The sequence below is a fragment of the Nyctereutes procyonoides genome, unplaced genomic scaffold (genome assembly GCF_905146905.1).
Source record: "Nyctereutes procyonoides isolate TBG_1078 unplaced genomic scaffold, NYPRO_anot_genome, whole genome shotgun sequence".
In the NCBI taxonomy this organism is placed as follows: domain Eukaryota; kingdom Metazoa; phylum Chordata; class Mammalia; order Carnivora; family Canidae; genus Nyctereutes; species Nyctereutes procyonoides.
In genome coordinates, this window is record NW_026575160.1 from 221,450 (window position 1) to 248,331 (window position 26,882).

The 26,882-nt window shown below is 35.0% G+C and overlaps 1 protein-coding gene across 1 annotated transcript in view; it reads right to left on the reverse strand.

The window, feature by feature from the left end:
• THSD7A (thrombospondin type 1 domain containing 7A) overlaps window positions 1-26,882 on the reverse strand; it is a 427,016-nt gene that overhangs the window by 141,037 nt on the left and 259,097 nt on the right. Inside the window, exons 5-6 of the mRNA XM_055314853.1 lie at window positions 18,833-18,988; window positions 17,360-17,572 (exon numbers count right to left, since the gene is read on the reverse strand). Of these exons, the coding sequence (XP_055170828.1) occupies window positions 17,360-17,572; window positions 18,833-18,988 (369 nt within the window). The remainder of the gene's footprint in view (window positions 1-17,359; window positions 17,573-18,832; window positions 18,989-26,882) is intronic.

Below are 26,882 nucleotides of genomic sequence, written 5' to 3' on the forward strand. Positions count from 1 at the left end.
CTCTTTCAAAAGCCCAGACTACATATCATAAAGCTCCTTTCATAAGTTTCTTGCTTAAAAATCATAATATAGCTCTAAATCAAAGCTGGCATTTTAAAACCTTATTTAAAAAAATTTAAAAAACAACAAACAAAAATCAAGAAGACATTTTGTGACTTTTATCATGATCTCAGCAACAACTTCCTACAATGAGATTCTAATACTGAAGAGAAAACAATCCCATTTATAACTGCACATAAAAAAGAAAAATACCAAGGAATAAACTTAACAAAGGAAGTGAACACCTGTACTCTGAGAACTAAAAAATCATTGATAAAAGAAATTGAAGATGACACAAATGAAAAGATATACCATACTCATGGAATCAAATAATTAATACTGTTTAAATCCATACTGTCCAAAGCAATCTACAGATTCAATGAATTCCTATCAAACCAATGCTAATAGCATTTTTCACAGAACTAGAACAAATAACACTAAAATTTGTATGGAGCCACAAAAGACCCTGGGTAGCCAAAACAATCTTTTTTTTTTTTTTTTTTCCAAAACAACTTTGAAAAAAGAGAACAAAACTGCAAGTATCACAATCCCAAATTCCAAGATTATAGTAATCAAAACAGTGTGGTACTAGCCAAATCAATGGAACAGAAAAGAAAGTCCAGAAATAAACCCATAAGTATATGGTAAATTTTTTTTAAACTTTTTTTTTTAATTTTTATTTATTTATTTTTTTATTTATTTATGATAGTCAGAGAGAGAGAGAGAGAGGCAGAGACACAGGCAGAGGGAGAAGCAGGCTCCATGCACCGGGAGCCTGACGTGGGTTTCGATCCCGGGTCTCCAGGATCGCGCCTTGGGCCAAAGGCAGGCGCTAAGCCGCTGCGCCACCCAGGGATCCCGTATATGGTAAATTAATATTCAACAAAGGAGTCAAGAATACGCAATGAGAAAAAAACAGTCTCTTTAACAAATGGTATTGGGAAAACTGGATAGCTACATGCAAAAGAATGAAACTGGACCACTTTCTTACACCATATACAAAAAAAAATCAAAATGGATTAAACACTTCAATGTGAGATTTAAAATCATAAAACTCCTTAAAGAGAACATAGGCAGTAATCTCCTGGAAGTTGATCTTAACAGCATTTTTCTAGATAGTCTCCTTGGGCAAGAGAAACAAAGGCAAAAATAAACTATTGAGATGACACCAAAATAAAAAAAACTTATGCACATAAAGGAAACCATGAACAAAACAACAAGGCAACCTACTGAATAGGAGAAGATATCTGCTAATAATATAATTGATAAAAGGTTAATATCCAAAATATATGAAGAAATTATACAACTTTACATCCAAAAACAAATAATCTAACTAAAAATAGACAGGGGACCTAAATAGACAAGTTTCCAAAGAAGACATAGAGATGGCCAAGAGACAAGTGAAAAAATGCTATCATTAATTATAAGATAAATTCAAATAAAAATCATGATGACATATCACCTTACACCTGCCAGAATGGTTAGTATCAAAAAGACAAGAACTAAAAAGTACTGGTGAGAATGTGGACAAAAGGGAATCCTTGTGTACTATTGGTAGGAATGCAAACTGGTACAGCCACTGTGGAAAATAGTATGCAGGTTCCCCAGAAAATTAAAAATAGGACTGCCATATGATGCAGTAACCTTATTATTGGATATTTAACTCCCATAATTAAAAACACTAATTTGAAAATACATATGCAGCCTTATGTGTATTGCAGCATTATTCACAAAAGCCAAGATACGGAAACAACCTAACTGTCCATCAATAGATCAATGGATAAAAAGGATGTGATTGATACACACACACACACACACACACAAGAACACACATACATGCACACACACATAGAAATATTGCTCAGCCATTAAAAAATAAGGGCAAAATAGGTGAAAGGGAGTGGGAGACACAGGCTTCCAGTTATGAGATGAATTAAGTCTTGGGGATGAATGGTATAGTATAGGGAATACAGTCAATGCTATTATAATAGTGTTGTTTGTTGACAGGTGGTAGCTACCCTTGTGGTAAGCATTGCATAACATATAGAGTTGCAGAATCACTCGGCTGTATACCTGAAACTAATGTAACATTGTGTCAACTATACTTCAATTTAAAAAAAAGTATTACTATCAATTAAAAAAAAAGGGTAGAAGAGACAAGGAATGAAAAAAGATTTTTAGATGATAATGACAAAAAAAAAAAAAGAAAAACGATGACTTGAGGCACTTTAGATACTCCACCATTTCTGTTGGCTTACAAGGTCTGCTTTGATCAAGACAACTGATGTTTTCTTAATCTAACATCAAATGCTCTATACAGACAGAACAATTTTCTCTTCTTCCAACCAGACTGTCACCCTGCATTCTTTCTACTGAGAAACCTTCTGAAGAAACTCATTCGGAAGAGCTTCATTAGACTCTTCTTTAGTATAATCTAGGGATTTTGCAAATGTTTTATATATTTGGAAATTATATTCTTAAGGAAAATGGAGAGTGAATACTTGCTTACTGGTGCATTTCGGGTACATCTGGGAGTACAAGTCAGGGAGTCACTCAGTCAAAGAAACGACTGTCTTTCCTGTTTCAGTTAGATCTCCTTGGAGCTAAAAATAATGAAGAGACTTTACCGGCTTAAAAAATGGTTTGGGTAAAGATTAAAAGTGGCTTCAGGTGAAGATAAATAAAACAGCTCAAAATATGCCAATAAACACCTCCATCTCTCCTGTCTGCCTTTTATATTATCAATGTTATGTAGTGAGGTTGGACTGTTCCAATGTTCCTTTTAGTTATTTCTGCACAGGTTCTTGGGTATTTTTTCTATTGCTAGTCCAAATTGGGTCATATGTTCATCCTTAAGTCACCATAGCCAGGTAGATGGGATACAGCTTTGGCTGGGAGAGGTGATCAATCCTAGCAAGCCTTGTGAATATTTAGAATATATTAGTTGTACAAATACAACTGTAGGGGATGGATGAATTCCTCAGGAAAAAAATCAGAAGCACAGTTGATGAGAGAAGAGAATGAATGAACGTTGAGGAGGCAAGGAAAACATGATTAATATATATTTTTTAAAATTTTCTGTCAATTCAGCAATCTCTTTGATCAAAAATTTTAAGATAGAAGATCAAAGATTTAAATTTTTTACTAATTTACTTAAAATTCTTTACCTTCTTTTAGCCAATTGGTAAAGTTGAAAGTCAAGAAAAAAAACTGTAGTGTTATGGCTTTTCATACTTCATTCCCTATTTCAACAATAGGTGTCCCTGAAATAATAAATCTCAGATTGAGGATCACAGCTCAACAGCATCTCCTTTTTCATTTCCCAATATGGATTTTTGGTAAGTTTTTTTGGAAGATATATTTTTTCCAGCTCCTACATAATGTAGTGCTAAATACCAGTGGTTTTGAAGTTCAAAATTACTACAGATTTCGTTTCTCATTATATTTAATTGCCATTCCATGAAAATCTTGTCTAATTTTATATAAGACAAGTCCAATTTCTGGCTATAGTCAGTAACTTGTTATCTTACTAAGGAAAGAAAGACTACAATTTTTTGTGTGTCATATATTTGGGTGCAATTTTTATGTCATACACATAAAAAATGCACAGTCATAATCTACCTTAAATTAATAGCAAATTGTTACAATAATTAATTTTCAAAATTTAGTCAAACTGAAATAATATTGGTTCTCTTCAGAAGACATTACTAGCTCAATACTAGTTTGAATCAATAATATGTGTCAAGTGGAAAAAAAAGAAATCTCAATTCAGAGATCTATTTCCTTCATCTAGGAAACAGGTAAAAAGATTTTATATTATGGAATTTAACAAGTGAAATACATGATATGATTTTCTATTATGGAATTTACTATTATATACTTATTATTTTCTGATATCTAATAGAATAAGAACTAGGCACTTATTTCGTTAAGGAAATACATACATACATACATACATACGCTTTGAAAATAGGTACACTTATTTAGTGAAGGTGTTATGAAAATAAATGAGATAGATTGTAAATCATTTGATTGATATAGGTAATTAATAAAATTCTTGTCCTTAGCCAAACAAAGAAAAAAGAACAGTTTTGGTGCTTAGTTAACTTTTTCACTATTGAACTCATCTCAGATGAATGATAGAGAACAGCATATACTTAAAATAGTTTTTATTATGTTCAGGTGCATTTCTTAGCATTTAGTATATATTAACTCATGCATACTCTACAACACTATTATGAATATTTATATTTCACAGATGAGGAGACTTAGTGACAGGGGACTTAAAGTACCTGACAAAAAGAGTGGCAAAATTAGCATTTAAACCTATACTCAGTGCCTCAATGACTGGGGTCCAGAAAATTGAGTCTCCACAAAAAAAGAGTCTAATAATAATAAAATACTGTGAGAGGAATCCTCCAGATTATAGACTTTATTTTTTTCTTTTTTTTAAATTTTTATTTATTTATGATAGTCACACACACACACAGAGAGAGAGAGAGAGAGAGAGAGTGAGAGAGAGAGAGGAGGCAGAGACATAGGCAGAGGGAGAAGCAGGCTCCATGCACCAGGAGCCTGACGTGGGTTTCGATCCCGGGTCTCCAGGATCGCGCCCTGGGCCAAAGGCAGGCGCTAAATCGCTGCGCCACCCAGGGATCCCGATTATAGACTTTATGAACATTCTGTTTATTTTTCTCTTTATGCAAATGAAGTAGCTGTTTTCTCTGGTGTTCTGGGACTTTTGTGTAATAGAATTTGAAGGCATATTGAGATGGTAATAGAGTATGCAATTTGGTGTCATGTTTTGTCTGGCATCTGGTAGGCAAAGTTTGAATTTTGGGTGAGAGTAATAATAAAAATTTACTTAAGGAGAAACTAAGAGTCATTTCCTGAAAAGATGTGATGTTTAGGGATTAAAAAAAAAGAAATTAGCCATGAATCAGAGATTTATTGACAATCTGCTATGTGAAACAGTGCTAGGAAATAGGTATAAAAAGTAAACAAGGTATGATCTCTATCCTACGGTAACTAAGAGCATAAAAGGGATAGTAGGCAACAGTAAAGTGTAAATAACCAAATTCTATAAGATGTACAATGGTGTAACAAATAGAAAGGCATAAAAGGCGATTGGTAAGAGGGCAGGATGAGATTGGAGGACATTCTGTGATTCCCAAATGGCTTTGAACTTGATATAAAAAAAGCAACAAACAGGAAGCCAACAAGAGTTTTTAAGCAGTTAACTGGCATAATCAAGAGAGGATTTATGGTTATATACTTGTAGTTCCAGAATAAGGAAAATCTGATGCAAAAGCACCATGAGTTATTCTTTAAAAGCACAAATCACTTCTGTCACTTGTTAGTTTACACCCTTCAAGAGATTCTCATCTTAGAGCAAACGACAAGGATCCTGGATGGCCTCACTCCTTCATAGCCTCTCTGACCTCATTCCTGATTATTCTTCCCTAATTTACCCTACTCCAAACACACTGGCTGCCCTGTTGTTCTCAGATTCAAAGTAGCTCCTACCTCAAGGTCTTGCATTTGGTGTTCCTTCTGCCTAGAATATTATCTCCCCATATTCTTATAGGACTTTATTACTTCTTTCATGTCTCTTCATAGATGTCACTCTATCAGGAATAAGCAAATTGTGATGCTATGAACTAGGTTAGAAATACTGGAAGGGAGGGGATCCCTGGGTGGCGCAGTGGTTTAGCGCCTGCCTTTGGCCCAGGGCCCGATACTGGAGACCCGGGATGGAATCCCATGTCAGGCTCCCGGTGCATGGAGCCTGCTTCTCCCTCTGCCTATGTCTCTGCCTCTCTCTCTCTCTCTCTGACTATCATAAATAAATAAAAATAAAAAAAAAGAAATACTGGAGGGGAAATGAACTTTGGAGGAAAGATGATGAGTCTCACATTGGTACATAGTGATTTTGAAATGTCAGTGGGTTTCAGTTGGGCCTTCCAGATAAAGCCTTATAGTAGAAGTTTGAAAGGGAATGTTAACATTTACAGAAGAAGCAGAGGGAAAAAAATATACAGCATATAGGACGCAGAACAAGTAGCCTGTATAGATTAAATACATCTACAAATTCTGATGAGTACCTCCTATCAGAAGTAGAATTGATTCTACTGTCCCTTGAATCTGGCTGGCCTTGCAACGTGCTTTGACCCAAAGAATATGATAGAAGTGATCTTATGATTGTTCCAGATGCAGACATGAAGAGATCATTCATCTGTTTTGCCCTTTTGGAACAATGTCTTGAGATCACCTTGAAAAGAAGCCCATATGCTTGCTCTACAGGAGTATGAGGGGACACATGGAAGAAAACTAAGGTAACTTCATTGATATTAATGAGGCCAACTTACACATCCCAGTCACGCCAGCCCTCTGGCTGAACACAGCTAAATCAGTGATCCCAGAAGTGCCTTGCCAATCAATAGAATTGAGAAAAAAAAATTTAAATCATTAAGTGTAGGGTGGTATGTTATGCAGCATACATATCTGATACAGAACTTAGTACCTAGAAATGTGGTACTGCTTTAACAAAAACCAAAACTAAAACTATAATATGTAGCAATGAATTTGAGATTTGGAGGAGGAGAGGTAAAAGCTAAAATTTGGTGTGAAGATATTTAATGGAGAATGGAGACAGAGTCTCATGTCACGTATTGGTGAAAAGTTGGCAAAATAGTTACTTATGGAAACTTGCAAAATGGAAAATGTACCTAATGGACCTGTGGATACAGATAAGGGTATTTTCAGGAAAAGTGTTAAAAATGTCTATTTAATTTTTCCTCTGGAGGATGATATGCTATAAGGAGAGAATAAACTAAAGAGGGAATAATTCTGTGTGCATTTGGAATGATGTGCTGACATGGAAAATAGAATGGTTTCTCACCTCTAGTCATCTGGCAAAAGATTTTCAGGGTAATAAATGGCCTAAGGTAAAAACCAATTTAAGGATATACCTAAAAACTCTTTGATAATACCTCAAAAATAGTTAGGTGATTCCTAGAAAACTCTCTCATATAAAATAGACATCTCCACATAGAAGAACTTCTAAGAATCTTAATGCCATTTTCCATAGTAGCTTCATACATGGTCCAAAGTAAAGAGGGGCTTTTCTCAAAAATAAATTATATAAATTATGGATATGGCTTTTGGGACATGGAATAATCTACAATGAGATTCTTAATAAGCCCAAAACATTAAGTGTTGTATTGCTAAAACACAGCCAACTTGGTCTTAGAGAAAATGATGCAGTTCAAAATGAAAGAAAGGCCCCTGGGCTCTGTGATTTACATGGACAGGAGGCAGATTAAGAAAGCTCATCAGCCACAAATACAAGTCATTTCTTATAAAAAGGGAAAGGCATCTATGGAAAATCCAAGAGCCCAGAGTGAAGAACAAAGAGCCAAGTGGAATGAATAATAGACTAGGGAATCACTTTCAGAGAATAAAAATAGGCTGAGATCAAGGAATTTCCCCTGTCCCTAGTAAAGAGGGAGCAGGCTGGATTTAAGAATTGATAAAGACCAGACACTTCTGAATGCTTCCTATTTTTCTTGGTTTTGAATGGGAGAATCTATTTTCTGGTCCCTGTTACATCATTATATATTGTATGTGTGGAGAGAATTAGGGGGAGATATTTTATCTTTCTAGTTAATAGGCCATACCCTAGAAACAACAGAGTTCGGGTTTCAATCTGAAATCAGGTTCTTTGTAATCAGTAAATTACTTGAATGATTCGCTTTTTTAGTGTCCAGAAATTAAAGTACTTTTTAATATGAAGGTCATATTTTCCATGTTTGCCAAAACTTTAAAAATTCTGATGTTCAGTTAAACTGAAAGATTCTGTAGGATTGGATTATTTTCAAGAGAAAAAAAAAAGTCCCCCAAGCCCCACAATAATCAAAAGATCTTTGTAAGCTCATAGGGAAGGTTTCTGGATATAGGATTTAATTAGTAAGAAGAAAATTTAAGCACTACAATAAAATACTTTTTTAGAAAACAGAAAGGACTGGAAATATACAAGTTAGGAACAAAAGCACTTAAAACATTGGCCAAAAGCATTTTAAAAGTAAATAATCTTATGATCTAAAATAATAATGTTTTTTGGTGTATGTGTGGTACTATGTGGAAAATACAATTCTATTTAAGATGACAAGTTCTATAATTCTAAGTTAATCAAATAAGATGGTACATAATAAGAATGTTATATGTATTTTTTATATTGTATATTTTCTTTTTTTCCTCTAAAAGAATCTATGACTAAAGGATAATACTAAAGTATTTTGAAGTGCACAAAAGAGACAAGTTTCCTTGTGGGGGACAAAACCCCACAGCTCCTCTGAAATAAGAGCTCAAAGTTAATATGTACCATCAGTCCATCAATAAATAAAAATAAAAGAATAGTCACACCCAACTGATGTATTTGACAAACCTCATCTATAATCTAATCAAACACAGGTCATGAGTAGTGAATGATAAAACTGCATGAGAATTTTGGTGCTCTTGGGTTAGGAGGGGGTGTACTTTGCATGTGGAAGGAATGAAAACAACTGTGACCAGAGGCTACTTTTTTTTTGCTGTAATTCTTTGTAATGTCTCTTATCAGGAGATAGAGTCTATTTCTCTACCCGTGAAATCTGAGTTGTCACTGTGACTTGCTTTGACCAAGAGAATGTGGCAGAAGAGACAATGGGTAGTTCAAGAGCCTGTCAGCTTGTTTTTTGTCCTCTAAGAGCAGTGCCTGAAAACCACCATGTAAGAAAGCTAGTCTAGCTTGTTAGAGGATGAAAGCCCATGTAGAGAAGCACCTGTGTACCTCAGCACAGAGCACCAACTGTGAAATATATGAGGGGGGCCATCTTGGATCTTCCAGTCATAGCCAATCTCCATAAATGAGCCCGGGAACCTCCCAGAATCTTGGGAAATCCTAACTGGGTTTGTTTTCAACCAGTGAGTTTTAAGGTGACATGTTAGCAAGTAATAGGTAAATGATACATAGCCTGAGAGGTATGAAGGGAATCAGAGGAAAGTAAAACCAATGAGGTCATGGAAGTACAATATATGACAGGAGATAAGAGAGAGGCAGAGCTGAAGAAGCAAACAAGGGATAATATAAGGAAAGAGATGCATCTGTTAGGTTTAATAATTCAATTCCTGTTTAATTTGGCTGAAAGTTGTCCTTTTCATCCATACTGGCTTTCACTGACCCAGCTATGAACAAACTGACTGCCTTGAGTTTTGTTCAAGCACTTGACTACCTATGATAGAGTGAAAGGCTCTTCATCTTTTTTTCCCCCTTATATTTCCTGTTTGAAGTGATAGCTAACACTTAGTGGGAAATTTATATTGTATCTCATGAAGTGGTAAGTAAGCTATTGCATACTGAACTTTCTTTTTTTTTTAAAGATTTTAAAATTTATTTATTTATTCATGAGAGACAGAGAGAGAGAGAGAGAGAATGGCAGAGACATAGGCAGAGGGAGAAGCAGGCTCCATGCAGGGAGCCCGACATGGGACTCGATCCCGGGTCTCCAGGATCATGCCCTGGGCCAAAGGCGGCACTAAACCACTGAGCCACCCAGGCTGCCCCATACTGAACTTTCATCTCAGTCTTCTGCTAATTCTCCCTTACTTTAAATAGAATATTCTTTATAAAACCCTACTCTGTGCTAAGACATTTATGTGTAAAAGAACACATGGCTCAATCCAGATGGTTTTCTTACAAACAAAAAATAATTTTTATTAATAATATATCAAAATATAATACACACACACACACACACACAATACAGCAGACAGATCAGGTTATTTTGTGCTAGATTTTTTTTAAGCCAGAATAAAATTGTGATCACTACAAACCACCATTAAAGAATAACCTACTGCCTTAAATTTTCTAAAAAGCTATAATGATTTTCATCCTTACAACAAATTAAATAGAGAATCTCAACCCAATTACAGAAAAACTCCTACCAACAGTGTTAGATGATCCTAATTGTAAAGTAAGAGACCTTAGATTTAAGCATAACATCCAACCTAATTATATTCCGAACACATTAAATAGCATAGCATTCTCCAGGAAGGGAACTTCTTAGTTGATTTGTTGCTTAAATTATGGAAAAACAATTCAGTTATAGGACATATTCTTGCATTTAAAAGATCAGCTTTTCCATGTAATGGCTGTGTAATTTGTGTTAAGAAGTAGATTCCAGTTCCAGAGAGTGATCATGCTTTTGAAATTGTGTTCTCATCAGCTCTACAGACATTTGAATTGATCTGAACTTGGAGTTCTCGCCAAAATCTTATTTAGGCTAGTTTCCTTTAATAGAATTACATAAATTTTAGCTTAAGTTTTCATAACTTCCTCTTGTGTATAATGATGTTCTTGTCCATCACTGATAAAATAATTATGAGAAAATATGGCACAAAAGTTATTCTCCCTGGGGAAAGGAAAAAATATTTATGAATATTCTTTGAAGTTCTTAAAAATATTCTTGAGAACTTCAGAAAGGTTCTCAAATATTAAACAATCTCAATGTCTGATGCTTGTTTTCAGATTTTTCAGCCTTCTGAAGTTCCATTTTCTCTTAACATTCAAATAGAATTACTTGAATTCCAGAGAAGAATTCAGCAACTTCTTAAGTGGCTATGGATCATCCCTCTCTTTACTTTCTATTAGGATTTTCATGGAGCTAATATTTCTCCTAAAACTTTGGTTCCACATTTTTGTCTCCTCTGTCTCAAAATGTATCAGTCATTTTTAGGGTGATCATATCACTTGCTTTTCAAGGCAGGGCACTTATGGGGACAAAACGGGTGGTATTAGTAATGACCTCAAGAAAATGGTATTGTCCTGAACAAACCTGTAAGGCAGATCACCTAATTCATACCAAAGGGTATTTCTAGTGAATTATGGCCCTCCTCAAACTTTTTCTTTCTTTTTTTTTTCTTATAAATTAATTTTTATTGGTGTTCAATTTACCAACATACAGAATAACACCCAGTGCTCATCCCGTCAAGTGTCCCCCTCCGTGCCCGTCACCCATTCACCCCCACCCCCCGCCCTCCTCCCCTTCCACCACCCCTAGTTCATTTCCCAGAGTTAGAAGTCTTTATGTTCTGTGTCCCTTTCTGATATCTCCCACACATTTCTTCTCCCTTCCCTTATATTCCCCTTCACTATTTTTTCTTTCTTGAGATCCTTACTCTCACTTCTACTAGACCTTTGTTTATGATCCCCAAACTCCATACCTCTTTCTGTATACTGCTAGAGGTACCTTAAAATTCAATTTTATTTATTGATTTTTAAAATATGTTATTTGATAGAGAGAGAGAGAGAGAGAGAGAGAGAGAGCACAAATTGGGAGAGAGGGAGAAGCCTTGGTGTAGGGCTCGACTGCAGGTCTCTGGGATCCTGACCTGAGTCAACGGCATATGCGTAACCAACTGAGCCACCCAGGTACCCCCAAAATTCTATTTTATTTTGCAGAACTCAGCATTTCTCTTGTTATTATTCAAGCAATGAATGTAAAGAGTACTGCATATTTGTCAACTAAAATGTCCTGTCAAATCATTTTCTGAAACTGGAGAACCCATATACTCATGGGCATTCCTCTGTAGTGTAGAAGGTTAGGTTTTAGGTTTGTTTAGTATATACAACATTTATAAATCTTCCCACTATAACTGGATTTCGACCTGGACAATATTTTTCTGCACCTTAGGACTCCTGTGATCCCTTTTACTGGATCTTTGTACCCATCTCTCATATTCTGCTAGTATCTCATTCCTGACCTTCAGTTGAATGACCTTGGACATGAGCGTTGTCTGGCTAATGTAGAGAGCTTGAAGTTTCTGGGACACACCTTCTTTTTTCCTCCAGCAGCTATGAACCAACAGCTGACTGGTGTGAGTATAAAAGCCCAGCTTTTTTCCTAAAACCACAACCTTTGTGGTTTAATTTGAATTTCAGAGTATCTCCCCTAATCAGATTAAGTCTGCAACTTTGCTGTTTCCCTGTGCAAAACAGTTAACATAGCAGGCCCAAGAGTGTTGCCCCTAAACAGTCTTGTTTTTTTTACTAGGTTTATCCTTGGCTTACATCTAAGAACTTCAATTTCTGGAGGCCTCCACCATTCTCTAAATGAGAAGTGTTGATCACAATGCTTAAAGTATTTGTTTTTTTTTTTAATTTTTATTTATTTATTTATTTATTTATTTATTTATTTATTTATGAGAGAGAGAGAGAGAGAGACAGAGACAGAGACAGAGACACAGGCAGAGGGAGAAGCAGGCTCCATGCACCGGGAGCCCGATGTGGGACTGGATCCTGGGTCTCCAGGATCGCGCCCTGGGCCAAAGGCAGGCACTAAACCGCTGCGCCACCCAGGGATCCCTGCTTAAAGTATTTGTACAATGTGATTTAGGCTAAACATGTGCCTTCCTTTTGGAGGAAATTCCTTTTGAGTTCATTGAGTCTGTAGAGAAGACTTAGGAATCTAATTTAATAGCAGACTTAAGGAGATTCTGACACTGGGGGATCTAGAACATTCTTTGCAAAAATAGATCTAGCATCTCATAGGGTAAACTGGAAAAATATTTGCATATAATGAATATATACATATGCCTGTATATTTTATATTCATTTATATATGACCTGTAAATATCTAATATTATTGATGTAGTACTTTTATTTGTACATGAGGCATTTGTTGGCAGACATACTTAATATTCCAATAGCTTTTAACCATGATGGCATGATATAATTGTATATTACAGTCAAATTTTGGGTGTAGGGAAAACATTTGTTGTTAATGACATTTAAAGTCAGCTGGTTTTAACAAATAAATTAGACTGATCACAGGTTATCTATAGAATAATGGCATTTTCATTTTTTTAAATTTTGACACGCTTTATCCAATAGAAGAGGAATAAGTTTGAGCAAGATCCATGGGTCTTCAAGAATAGCCTAATAGGGAAGACTGGGTGGCTAAGTGGTTGAGTATCTGTCTTTGGTTCAGGGCATGATCCCAGGACCCCACGTCGGGCTCCCTGCATGGAGCCTGCTTCTCCCTCTGCCTGTGTCTTTACCTCTCTCTCTGTCTCTCATGAATAAATAAATAAAATCTTTTTTCTTTTCTTTCTTTCTTTCTTTCTTTCTTTCTTTCTTTCTTTCTTTCTTTCTTTCTTTCTTTCTTTCTTTCTTTCTTCTTTCTTTCTTTCTTTTTTTTTTTTTTTTTTTTAAAGAATAGCCCTAATAGACTTTGAGGGCCCTGGCTGATCACTGCTTTTTCTACTGTACCTTTAGGAGCTATGTACTAATGAATTGTATTGATTTACTTCCACAGAGATATTGTTTTTTGTTTTCATAAAAATCCGTGTTAAGTATGAGTGTGAGTCATACATGTCAATGTCATTGGTTATATGTTAACTTTTGCTGCTGTGGGGAAGAGTAAGAAATGCAGCATAGGAGTCGTAAGCATTTTGAAACTGTTAAAGTTCACTGCTTTACAAAATAATACCAATAACAAAATACAAAACTACGGCTTTGAAATTCTCATATCTGAAATAGAGCACATAGTAATGAGAAACAGATGGCATCATTTTTTTTTCAACAGTGGGGAGGGAAATGTGGAAACAATATTTGGTTTAGTCTTCTTAAATAATCAATAGATTTTGGATTTTCCAAAATCCAATCCAAGACAATGGATTTTCTTTCCCACTTTCAACTGAAAGTTTCCCTTTGTTCTATCTCTCACCAACCAGTATTCTATTGTACAAACCAAGAGTACCACAAGTACTCTTGCTCCACCAAATTTATACCTTTAAATAAAACACACAAATTACACAAAAATGGAAATAGGGTTTTAAGAAAAGCCAAAATCCAAGAAACTCTAGGATCTCTCCCCCGTCCCGACCCCAAATGTCATCACCAGAACTTTGGAATAGTTCCTGTATTTGTGCTCAGAGATCAGGAAATTCTTCCCTGATAATCTTTAAATTATGAGTGATATTTTTTCTGCTATACATCAAGTGTTTCTCTCTTTCTGTAGAGTATAATTGTCTTCTGAGTTCTTTTTCGTTTCACATTTCTGTTTATACCCTCTGTCAGAGAATCTATATAACATTCTTCCCTGAATGTTCCCAAAACTCTTCCCCAATCCTGCTTCTTGGAAGGCAACAAGAAAAATGAACAATAATCAGCAGCAAATCCTAATGATCTTTGGAAGCCTGGGCAAAGGATACATTGAGGGGAAAAAAAGAGAAAGAGAGACTTTAAATGCTTTGAGGTCATTAACAAAGTTGTGAAATTTGTGAGGAATGTGGGAGGAAAAAAAAGGCCTTTTTATTATTTGCTAACATTCACAGTCTCTAATTTTTCATTTCCCTAGTTGAGCTTTAACTTAATTATAAAACAAAATCTATAGCTGCAGCCAGGCCTAGGGGTAGAGTCTGTACAACTAATCAACTTTAATTCCCTGGGTTCGATTTAATTACAAAACAACATTTGGTGCAGCTGCTAAACACTTACCAGGTGACCACATGATAATACTGGAGTAGTATTTACAAGTCTCCAGCTTTTGCTCTATTCTATCAGCACAATTAGGTTTCAGCTATATAAAATTCTAGGATTTACAATAACAAAGAATTTTCCTGATTTTATACCCCTCCATTAAAATATGAAATTGCACCAAAACAAATTCATGTCAGGAAGTAAAATCTAATGATGAAAGACATATCTTGATAAAGGACAATAATAACAAATTGAATATCAATAACACTTTTTTTTATAATTCCACATTGTATTTTAACAATATAAATGCCTTTCAGACCTTTTGCTAGGTAATGTACTACATACATTACACATGCTAATATAAAATTTCTCTTGTAAACACGGAATCATCAATATTGTGCATAATGTTTCACAGCCCTTTTTCAAATCAATAGTATATTAATTTATATTAATTAATAGTATATTAATAGCATATGTATTTCATCTTTTTCCATGTCAGGAAGTAAATCACTACAATCATTGTTTTTAATGAGTGAATAACACACTTCTTTTCCTTAATTCATTCTTTCTGGGAGATAGGCAAAGTGAAACCAGCTTATATATACTGTGAGTTACCAATGTGCTTTTTAGGTTATAATATATATTACTTTTTAAGACAACTAGACTTACATAACTCGTTATCCTGCCTGCTTTTGAGTGTTTTAAAGTTCCATAAGATAATTTAGGGGGTGATTACTTGTGTTACAAAATATTTTTTACCTGACAAAATGAAAACCATTGATATTTTTAAGATAGCCAGCTTCTCTGATATATTTAAAATATACTGGATTTATACAAACATCCAGGAAGATCATTGCAATAAGTAAGATTTGATTTTTCATTTAACAATATTTAGGGAGAAGTTCCATGCTCAATGAACTTTTCATGTTACTGTTTTTTATTCACCTTAGTTCACTCAAATACACCTTATACAATGTGTGGGATCCCAGTTCCTTCCAAGGTCTATAGAAGGATAAATTATTTGAATTTAGGAAAAAAATAATAAGAAGTATCAGCAAGGGAGTTAGTGATGCTGAAATAAATATGACTCATTATTTTCAGAGCAACTTAGAAAGAAAATAATATAAACTGCCATCTAATCCAAATAAAGATTTGAAGTAGATGTATAAATGCAACGGAATGTAATTCTTTTGCTTCTTTTCCCCATTAGATGTCAATCTCCTTCTTTTCTTTCCCTTTAGTGTAGAACTGGGTAAAAGCTAAAGAGAGGCTGTATCATAGGTAATTATATCTATGAAAAGAAAATCTAGAAAAAAAAACCCAGAATACATTAAATTCACCACAAAATATCTGGAGCAATAATCCCCCTTTTCACTTTTCAACCTCAAGTGCTGGTTTGGATTTTACCTAATGCTGCCCTGCATGATGATGTTGGTCCCTGTACAAAGACAACACTGTATGTCTCAAAGTCGAAAGGCTAATTTCTCAGTACTAGCAGTGTCTGTCAGTGTCTTATCCCAGAGAGTATCTTTCTCTACTGAACAGTGACTGAGTCACAGGAGAAAACAATTCTGCTTGCTGGAAGAAAATAGGATGGAAGGAATTATGACGGTTACCAGATGTTCCACTGCCCCTGAGGGGGCACCAGAACGTTTCTGCATATGCTGTAAACAGCATAAACTGTCAAATCATGGGACCCTGGGGCTTGGTGCTCATGCTGCTCTGATGTGCAAAGTCACAGCATTTGAGAGTTGAAAAGATCCTTAGAGATGCTCTTAGTCAAAGGTTTTAAACTATGTCATGAGGAGTTCTATGTTTCCTAAGTGTGACTCAGAGATTACTGAAGAGTAAGGGGATCTCCCCAAAATAGAAACAGCATTCATGGAAAGAAATGTAAACATCTTACATCAGGGTAACAACAAGACAGGATATTTTATCAAACAAAAATGAGTTGTGAAAGTCTGGGGTAATTCTTACGGTTCATGTGGAAAATCACCATCTCAGTAGCTCTATGACATTCCTAGAGGGGAGACCTCAGAAATCAGAGGTTGATTCAGGAATCTAGGCCACAATAGGTCATGTGGCTTGGGAGTCTAGAACTTAAATTATTCCCTAAGACAAAATATCAGGGCAGGAAATAAAGGCTTCTCAATACAAGTCAACCAATTCTTACAATCCTTCTTAATTTAAATATCTATGGCAAATTAAAATGTTACTTAGAAAATATTATTTTTCAATGCTATTTTTTTCTTTTAAGTAGGCTCCATGCCCAGCAGGGAGTCTAACACAGGGCTTAAACTCATGACCCTGAGATCAAGACCTAAGCTGAGATCAAGAGTTGGATGCTCAACTGACTAACCTCTCTATGCTATTTTTAAATGGCAATTTAATACTGTATTGTCTTTAAGATGATTTAATTCTTATTCTATGTTACCTGCTTTCAAATAAAAAAATATCCTGTGAATTCCCAAAGAACCTCCTCATTGCCACCACTGAAAAGGGAGAGAGAGAGTGAGAGAGAGAGAGAGAGAGAGAGAGAGATTGAGAAAAAGGGGGGAAAGAAAAAAAGAAAAAGAATGAAGGGAAGAAAGAGAAGAAAGGAAAGAGAGAAGGGAAGAAGGGAGGGAGGGAAAGAAAGAAGGAAGAAGGAAAGAAGAAAGAAAGGAAGAAGTAGCTATTTCTGTGGCTATAAATAAAGCCCGTTATGAAGGGACATGAGGCTTTAACATAAGCAAAGGCATTTCTCTAGGGTTAAACAGATATTCATAACAGCAGGGTAGATGCACCTGCCTGACTCACCATCACTGTTGATGCATACAACCTCCTGAACTTGAGTGCCTGGGCCACACTCTTTTCCATTGTCTGGTTCACAGTCTCCAAGCCTCACTGCTTTCCATTCATAGCAGGATGGCTCTTCACAGGGAATGGCTTCCAGTAAGTGAGGGCAGTTCCCAGTGCCCCCAGAGCCTCCAGTGGGCTCATTGGTAATGCGTCGCTTCCTCAGTTTGAAACCTGAATTATTGGGGAAGGACATATTTATTGTTATTGACATAGGTTGAGCATTTCAGAGGGCTGAATGAAAACTCGAGGGAAAGTTGGATGAGTAGAGGGTAGAAGTCATATCTGCTTTAATCACTAATATATCCCCAAACTCTAGCTTAATGTGAACTCGTTAATCATTTATTCAATGAATAAATGATTGAATGAACAGAATGGCCAAGGAAGGAAGGCAAGAAAAGTCATATATCTCTTAACTACTTCATAGGACTGGAGAGAGGCAGAGAGGCAGAAGCAGAGAGACAAAGAGAAAGACACACATACACATATACACACACACCAAGAAAATGATTTTGGTTGATTTGGAAAGTCTGTAGTTATAAAGTATTCAAAGAAACAATGAAATCTCAAGCTATTTAGAAATATTCATGACCAGACAAAGTGCTATTACCTTGAATTTTTCAACACTATCTCATAATTAAATTTGAAAAGAAACCTCTGAGAAGTTGGATGGTCCCAGATAAATCGTCTCTTTGAGCCTTAGTTGATTTTAGATGCCCTGGAAATAGGAACTAGTGATGATATAAAGCATCTGGACTCTAATGAGGAGTGTTCAGAGTCATGCTCTGTGCTTTAATAGTACCTAAGTGTTGCCCTTCTGGACAGTGTATACCAAAATTAATAAGTCTGCTTATTGCTATGTGAACATATTAGAATTTCCAGCAAAATTAATGTCTGTTTAGTGTTATGGGAACATATTAGAATCACTAGAATACTGTCTTTGAAAGAAAATAAAATGTTTTTAATTACTAGATCATGTGAAAATTACCCCGTCGTGCCCATAAGAAACCACTGCATTTATTCTACTCCTCTTAGATATATCATTTACATCAAAGAGCAATAGAAATTTTTTTTCCCTTTCTTACCTTCACAATAATAAGGAGTTCTGTTTATTGAGGACTAGCTATGGATCAGGCACCGAATTAAGTGCTTTATGTTTATGATCTCATTGAATCTTTAGAGAAAACTTTGGTAGCAGATATCATATCCTTTTTACAGAAAAGGGGACAGAGATTTAGATAATTAACTTCAGTTTTAATGTTCTGGTACCAACATTAGAGTAGGTTTATTCATCTTTTGCAATCGATACTCATTGGCCATTCTGGAAAATATCATAGATGAATAAGCACAAGTAGCACAGAGGAGCATTATAAAATAATTCATGTTTGACTCAACCGATGGGAGTTTTAAGCACATCATATTAATAGCACATACCTTTTTTGCCTTGCTGGTCATTACAGTTTTCATAAGTACAAGGTCCCCAAGCTGACCAAGGTGAAACCTCACATTCAATGGGACAGGGAATGTGGCACAGCTGTGTAGTATTAGGGACAGGGCCAGTGCATGATTTCAAGTCCACTGGTTTTGAGGCTGTTTGGATAAAAATACAGAGATTCCTTAAGAATTAAATTGTTATGGTTAACAATATGATTGTTCTGTGTGTATAAAGAAGGGAAAGTGCCACCAAGACATTCATCCTAGAAAAAAAAAGAAGGGATAGGGAAAAAAGCAGCATAGTGTAGTTCAAGGAAACTGGACTAGAAGTCTTGGAGATTGTTTGATCACCAGCTTCATCACTTATTAGCCCGGTGGTTAATAATGTCGAGACTAACTTTCTCAATCGGTAAAATAATCTTTAAGGTCAATTTTATCTCTAAAATTCTATATTTAGATTCTAAATAAATGGAATCTGTTTCAGAGGACTGAACACAGTGGGAGAGGGCCTACAGGTATATATGGAAAAAGTCTCCACTGGGTGGCTTCTGGTGGAGCAATCTTCCTTCCCTTTTGGTCCACAAAAGGATAATCAGTGGACATAATGAAGACCCCATTCCACCAATGGTGTTTCTCTCTCTACACCAGCTACGTGACTCACAAGATACCTTCCAGAACTTCTGTAGAATACATTATCTGCATATGTGATCCAAATCTCAGAATTGCTAAGGCAACTAATTCAAAATTGTCCATGTCTTTTTCATATGTTGACCAATGAACTGCCAATAAATAGTGCTTGTCCTTGCTTCCTTCTATTTTGATGCTTGAAGTTTGGCTATTTTGTATGGGACACACTTTGACACTTAATGTCAAGATGTGTCCATAGTGGCTAAAAAGGACTTAAGAAAGAAAGATATTTGAAGCTTTACGGAAAGCAGAAGAAAACCAAATTTAGCAGTATATCATATAATATAAAGCTATAGTTGCTATTGTTGTAAAGATTTTAAGGAGTAAATGTCTTTGACATTCCCTTTATTTAAAGCTAGTTGCTGTTTCTATCTGATAATTTGGAATGCCCACCCTTGTGGAATAGTGGACTGAAACAACAGAGGTCTTAGATAATTCTCATTCTCTTTATGTAAAAAACTATCAATTCCAATCACATGGGTTACATTTAGAAGCTCATAGAGAAATTGAGATATTTTAAGCTATATTATCCTAACTTTTAAATAAAAGTGCTAAATATATTTTTTTATAGTTTAAGCCCTAAAGCAAACTGTAGGTATTGTGAATCCCTCAACTTCCTGCATGTACACACACACACACACACACACACACACACACACACAATCATAAATGCTACCTGAAGGCTATTAACTCCTCTTTCTAAAATAGTTTTTTAGCTCTGAAAAACATTCTACAGATTTTTTTTTCTCCTAGGAGTGCATATCTTAAACTTTTTCACTCCTCGCCTTTCCCCCACCTCCCACTGCAGTGAAAATAAATGGGCACTCCTACTCCACTTAGTATGGAGCATTATGAGCATTCTCACTTAAGTTTATCAGAATTGTTGCTACTGTGCATCATAACATCAGTCACAGCCAAGAAGGATTAATTTTGTTGCTTTCAATGGTGAAAGCATTTGGCACACTAAGGACAGAAAATACAGAAATAAATGCTTCATTTCTTTAAATATAAAAAATAACAATGTCAATGATACATATTTCACATAAAATGAAAAAAAATTAATATCTGTACAGGCTTAAGAGTCTTGTGATGGTTAATTTTATGTGTCAACTTGTCTGGGCTAAGGGATAACTGATAAAACATTGTTTTAAGGTGTATCTGTGAGGATGTTCTGGAAGAGATTAGCATGGGAATCAGTAGATTGAGTAAAGAAGACAGCCCTCACCAGTGCAGGTGGGGCATTATCCTATCCATTGAGAACACAGGTAGAAAACAAAAAGTGGATGAAGGGTAAAATCTTTTTTGAGTTGGGGAATCCATCTTCCCCTGTTCTTGGAGATGAGTTCCTGGTTTTGGAAAACCAGAATTACAGCAGTGACCATCTTCCCATAATTCTGTGAGCCAATTCCTATAATACATCCCTCATATATCTATACATATATCCCATTGATCTGTTTCTTTGGAGAATCTTGACTAATATAAGGCTACAATATTCAGAAAAACTCCTATAACTACAAATTAACATAAGTAATTTCTTCACTTGTGGAGTCTTTCACACTATAATTTAAATTAGCAATTGTGTATATAATTACCTGAAAAGTTCCATTTTTTCTTTTTTTAAAATACTATTTATTTGAGAGAGAGAGAGAGCGTAAGAGAGAGAGCACAGTGGGGTGAGGGGCAGAGGGAGAAACAGACTCCCTACCAAGCAGGGAGCCCAATGTGGGCTGGATCCATGGACCCCGGGATCCAGACCTGAGCCAAAGGCAGATGTTTAACCAACAGAGCCATCCAGGCACCCTCTATTTTTTTCCTTCAATAGACTAAAAGTGACTTTAAAATTTAGTGTTATTACATTGATTTGGAAATTATGTCACTAGGAAGGGAAGTCTATTTTTTTGCAAAGTCTACTTTGACCATGCAATTGTAAGTATATAAGGTTGAAAACTTGAGAAGGGAAAACAGGTTTTATCAGGCTAACACATTGTTTCTTATACCTGGTCATTTTTAAAAATAAGCTTAATTTTAGCTTTTGGTGTATTTTGAATAAATCAAACAGAATAATTAGTCATTAGAGTCTTCTTGAGCTATTAAAAGAGAAACATGATGAATAAAGGCTTGAGAAAGTATTGCCTGAAACAAAATACTCTTCAGATCTTCTGCTAAGCTAATCAAGTCTATACTGAATAATAGTCATTGAAAATTAACCTCAATTTTATAGATGTCTTTATATAAATAAATACATATTTGAATATATATATTTGTTGTATATGATTCTATTCCTTTGGCGATTTTTATTTTAGTCTTTTTTTGTAAGTAGAATATATATATTAATTAATGTAAAATCACAGATACAAGCTGATCTCCTCAATAACTAAGTCCATTCTATATTTGCCCAGGAATTATTTGGAATCAGTGTGATTCAATAAATTAAGCAAAGGATAGTCTCAGGAGAATTTACTAGATTCTAGTTTAATCTATGAGATATAATTCTTGTAGTTCTGTATTATATAACTCAGTGCTGATCCCATATTCTCAAATATTGAGATTTGAATTTTTTAGAATGGTACAGTAATTATTTTGTATATTTTTATCACTTAAGAAATTATTCATCAAGTATAAGTTTCAAAGAATTTCTATTAATTTTTTAAAAAATATTATTGTTGATCTCTTGAAAATAAAGGTGACATATCATTGTTTGCATATGATTTTAACGGTATACAATCATTTGTATTCTTCATGAGGTCATAAAAGAATGTCCAAACTTTTTTGGACCTAATTAAACAAGCCAAAAACACATGAGGCTCCTAAAAATACAAAAACATTTTTGTTTTACTGTATTTGCCCCCTCTTTTCCTATTTTCTTGATAAAAATAATATATTTTATATTGAACAAATTATGGTAGGTTGTGTTTTTCCACTTTGATTTTTCAATTATTTTCTTTTAGTCTACATTGTCAAATTTATGTGTACAAAGTCGTGGTGTTCCTTTGTTATTCTTTTGCTGGCTGGCTGTAAGGTCTACAGTAATACACCTCCTGTTAAATTGACATTCCCCTGATGATAGTGATTGGTGTCTTTTCTCTTTATACTCTATCAGCCTTGCTAGAAGCTTCAATTTTAATGCTCTGTTCAAAGAATCAGCTCTTTGTTTCATTGATTTTCTCTATTGTTTTGTTTTCAATTTCATTGATTCCTGTCTTCTTATTTTTATTATTTCCTTCCTTCTGTGGCTTTCTTCTTCTTTTGCTCTCTTTTTCCTTGGTTCTTGAACTGGGAGCTCAGATTATATTGATTTCTGTCTTATCTTCTTTCCTGACGTATTTAGTGTTAGGAACTTCTATCTCAGCACTGCTTTAGCTATGTCACACGGATTTTTGATACATTTTCATTTTCATTCAAAGTATTTTGATTTTCCTTGAGAATTCCTTTTTCACACATGCATTATTTAAAAGTGTGTCCTTTATTCTCTAAGTGTTTGAAGATTCTACTGTTATCTTTTGGTAACAGAATTCTAATTTGATTCCAATTGTGCTCAGAGGACATGCTCTGTATGATTTAAATTCTTTTAAATTTGTTGAGGTTTGTTTTATGAATAAGAATATGGTCTATCTTGGTATATATTCTATAGACACTTGAAAAGAAGATGGATTCTGTGCTTTTTGGATGGACTGTTCTATAAAGGCCTAGCAGATTCTGTTGAATGAGATGGTGTTGTTCAGTTCTTCTAAATCCTTGCTGATTCTCTGCCTAGTTGTTCTATTAAGTGTTGGGGGTAAAATGTTTTCATCTCTGACTTTAATTGTGAATTTGTGTATTTCTCTTTTTATCAGTTTTTATTCACATATTTTATGATATATTGTTTAGTACATACACATTTAGGATTTGTCTTCTTGGTGGATTGACTCCTTTGATAACATAATGTTCTTCTCAGTTTCTATATTTTTTCTTCGATGTCTGATTTATCTGATATTAACATAGCACTCCTGCTTTTCTTTGGATGATATTTTCATGATGTCTTGTATTCCATTTTTTGTTTTCAGTCTGGGTATATTGTTATAGCTGAGGTGAGTTTCTTGTAGAACATGTCATATTTTTTAATACACTCTACCAATTTGTGTCTTTTTTCCCTTAGGAGTTTAGTTTTTTTTTTTTTTTTCTAGATACAGAATAGATTTCAATCTTTATCTTGTGTTAGGAGCAAATTATAACATTGCCTGAGCAGGCATTTGTTAGGGCTTTTTAAAAAATCTGCACCTGCCAGTGTTTCTGGATTCTGGCTTCTTTCACACCAAGTCTGAGATATGAGAGGCAGAAAGATAACCAAGGGAACTTATGGCTTTGTTTCTTGGGCCTTAAGATCTCTAGCTTGCCTTCCTTCTTCTCTCCAACTTTCAGAGTTGTCTTATGGTTTGTTTGTCATGTATTATCAGGATATATATATTTTTCAATTTAGCAATAGCATTAGGAAAACTGACATTTCCTCTATATTCCTGGAAGCAGGAGCCTATGTGTTATTTTAAAAGTAAAACCTTTCAGGCAGCCCTGGTGGCTCAGTGGTTTATCACTGCCGTCAGCTCAGGGCATGATCCTGGAGATCTGGGATCGAGTCCCACACTGGTCTCCCTGCATGGAGCCTACTTCTCTCTCTGCCTATGTCTCTGCCCAGCCACCACCCCCCGCCCCGTGTGTCTCTCACAAATAAATAAATAAGATCTTTTTTAAAATAAATAAAAATAAACCTTTCAATTTTACAACTGGGATTACAAGAAAGGAAAATCCTCAAAAGATTCTCCAAATCCACAGCATGAACTTGATATGGTACTAGAGCCCTAAAGCTGCCCTCTCTTGTAGGGGCATTATTGATCCTAGGTTATATAACTTTCAGTTTTAATGGCCTGATGGGAGATGTAGAATTGCATATCTAGAGTTCTTTAATTATCAGGGACAAAGGCAGGCATTTTCAGACAGAAATGAAAATTTATCTATAATAGATCATCAATATGGAAATTTCCAAAGGACTTATTTCTCCTAAAAAGGAACATGAATACAGAAATAAGGTCTACGATGCCAGATGGGATGGTAGTCAAAGAAAATATTACATGTGAGTAAAAGTAAATGTTGAATGTAAAGCTTGATTATAATGATTAAATAGGGGAGTGTGATAGGTAAAATAATGGTTCCTCAAAGATTTTATGCCTTAATCTTTGGAATTTGTGAATATATTATTTTTTTAAGAAAATACTTTGTTTATTTGAGAGAGAGAGAGAGACAGAGATAGTGAGAGAGCATGAGCAGGGAAGAAAGGGAGAAGCAGGCTTCCTGATGAGCTGGGAGCCTGATGCAGGGCTGGATCCCAGACCCTGGGATCATGATCTGTGCCAAAGGCAGGCACTACATGAATATATTATCTTAATGGAGAAAAGGATGTAGATGTGATTCAGGTTTTAAACCCTGAGATGTCGAAATCATTCAGATTTATCCAGGCAGGCCCAATCTAACCACATGAGTCCTTAAAAGCAGATACCTTTTCCCAGATGGTCAGAAAGATGAGGCAGAAGAAAGAGAAAGGATTCAAAGCAAGAGAGGTGCCTGATTTGCCACTGATGACTTTGAAGGAAGTTGGAGGAGAAGCAAGGAAAATGGGGGGCCTCTAGCAGCTATGAACAGTTCTCAGATAGACAACCAGGAAGGAAATGGAGATCCTGATACTCCAACTGCAAGGAACTAAATTCTGCCAACAATCTGAGATGAACAAGGAAACAGATCTTCCCCTAAAGCCTCCAGAAAGGAATGCAGCTCCCCTAAGCCCTCAACTTTGGAGCCCTCATCTCTGGAGAGACCCATGTCAGACTTGTGATCTACAGAACTATAAGATAAGGTGTTAAGTTTGTGGTAAGTTGTTATGGTAGCAACAGAAAACTAATAAGGGAGTTATAAATCACAAGATAGAACTAAAATACAAGGGATGTCTGGGTGGCTCAGTGGTTGAGCACCTGCCTTTGGCTCAGGTCATGATCCTGGGGTCCTGAGATCGAGACCTGCTTCTCCCTCTGCCTATGTCTCTGCCTCTCTGTGTGTTTCTCATGAATAAATAAAATTTTAAAAAATCTTTAAAAAAATAAAGTACAACACTACATAATATATTAGCTGATGAAGGATAATCAGAGATGACCTAGTTGAAAGCCCTTAAGAAGGTAAATATATTAATTTTAGGCTACATTTATTTGAGTCTTTACCTTGATATTTTAAAGTAATGTCTTTATATATATACAAAGATTATATATATATATATATATATATATATATATATATAATATGGGAGGACATATTATATATACATATATATATGGATTTAGCCCTATGTCCTCCGCCATATTATATATATACATATATATGTCACATATATATAATCTTATATATTATATATATAATCTCTTTAAATATATATAATTTCCAAACCTAGGAAAGCTATGTAATAACAATAAAAATATTGCAATAAATTCAAAGGGAGCCAAGAAAGGAAAAACAAAACAAGACACAGAAAAAGTGGAACAAAGAGAATAAAATAAGATGGAAAAAATGACTGCAAAACACTAAACTTTTAACCAGTAAAAGCCAAAAACTATTAGAATGAATAGAAAAATAAAATCTGTAATAACATTTTATATTCACTAATTTGTCAAAAATTTAAAAGTTTGATAATATCAAGTGCTAGAGAAGATGTAAAGCAGTTAGAACAGTTAAACACTGCTGGAAGAAATCTAATTTGTTTTAACCATTTTGGAAAATAACTTGGAATTCTTAACTACAGTTGAAGATATGCATACTACTAGGTATATATCCTGGAAAAGCTATTAGACATTTACCTCAATAGATATTGATAGGAATTATCATTGAAACATTGTTTATAATTATCAATATCCAGAAACAATTCAAGTGTCCAACAAAAAGGGAAGGAATATTAAACTATCCTTGTCCATACTACATAATACTATACAGAAGTGGAAATAAATGAACTAGCACAATCATCAATATGATTAAAATAACAAACATATCAAAAGAGTGAAGGAAGCAAGTTTAGGAAGAACATATACTAAATGATACCATCCATATAAAGTTACAAGAAACAAGCCATATCATCATGTTTTGGGATAAATACATAAGTCTGGGAAAGAGGAGAATGTCCACTATTGTCTAGGAATTCGCTTGATACTTTCAACTAGGCCTTTATTTTTTTAGGAGCTGACCTGGCACCCAGAACTTTGCCATGGTGTTCTGTTGGACATAAAAATTTCGCAGAACATCATCAAATAAGATAAGGTAATTCTAGACAATGATGGTGTAAGACAAAAATAAGACT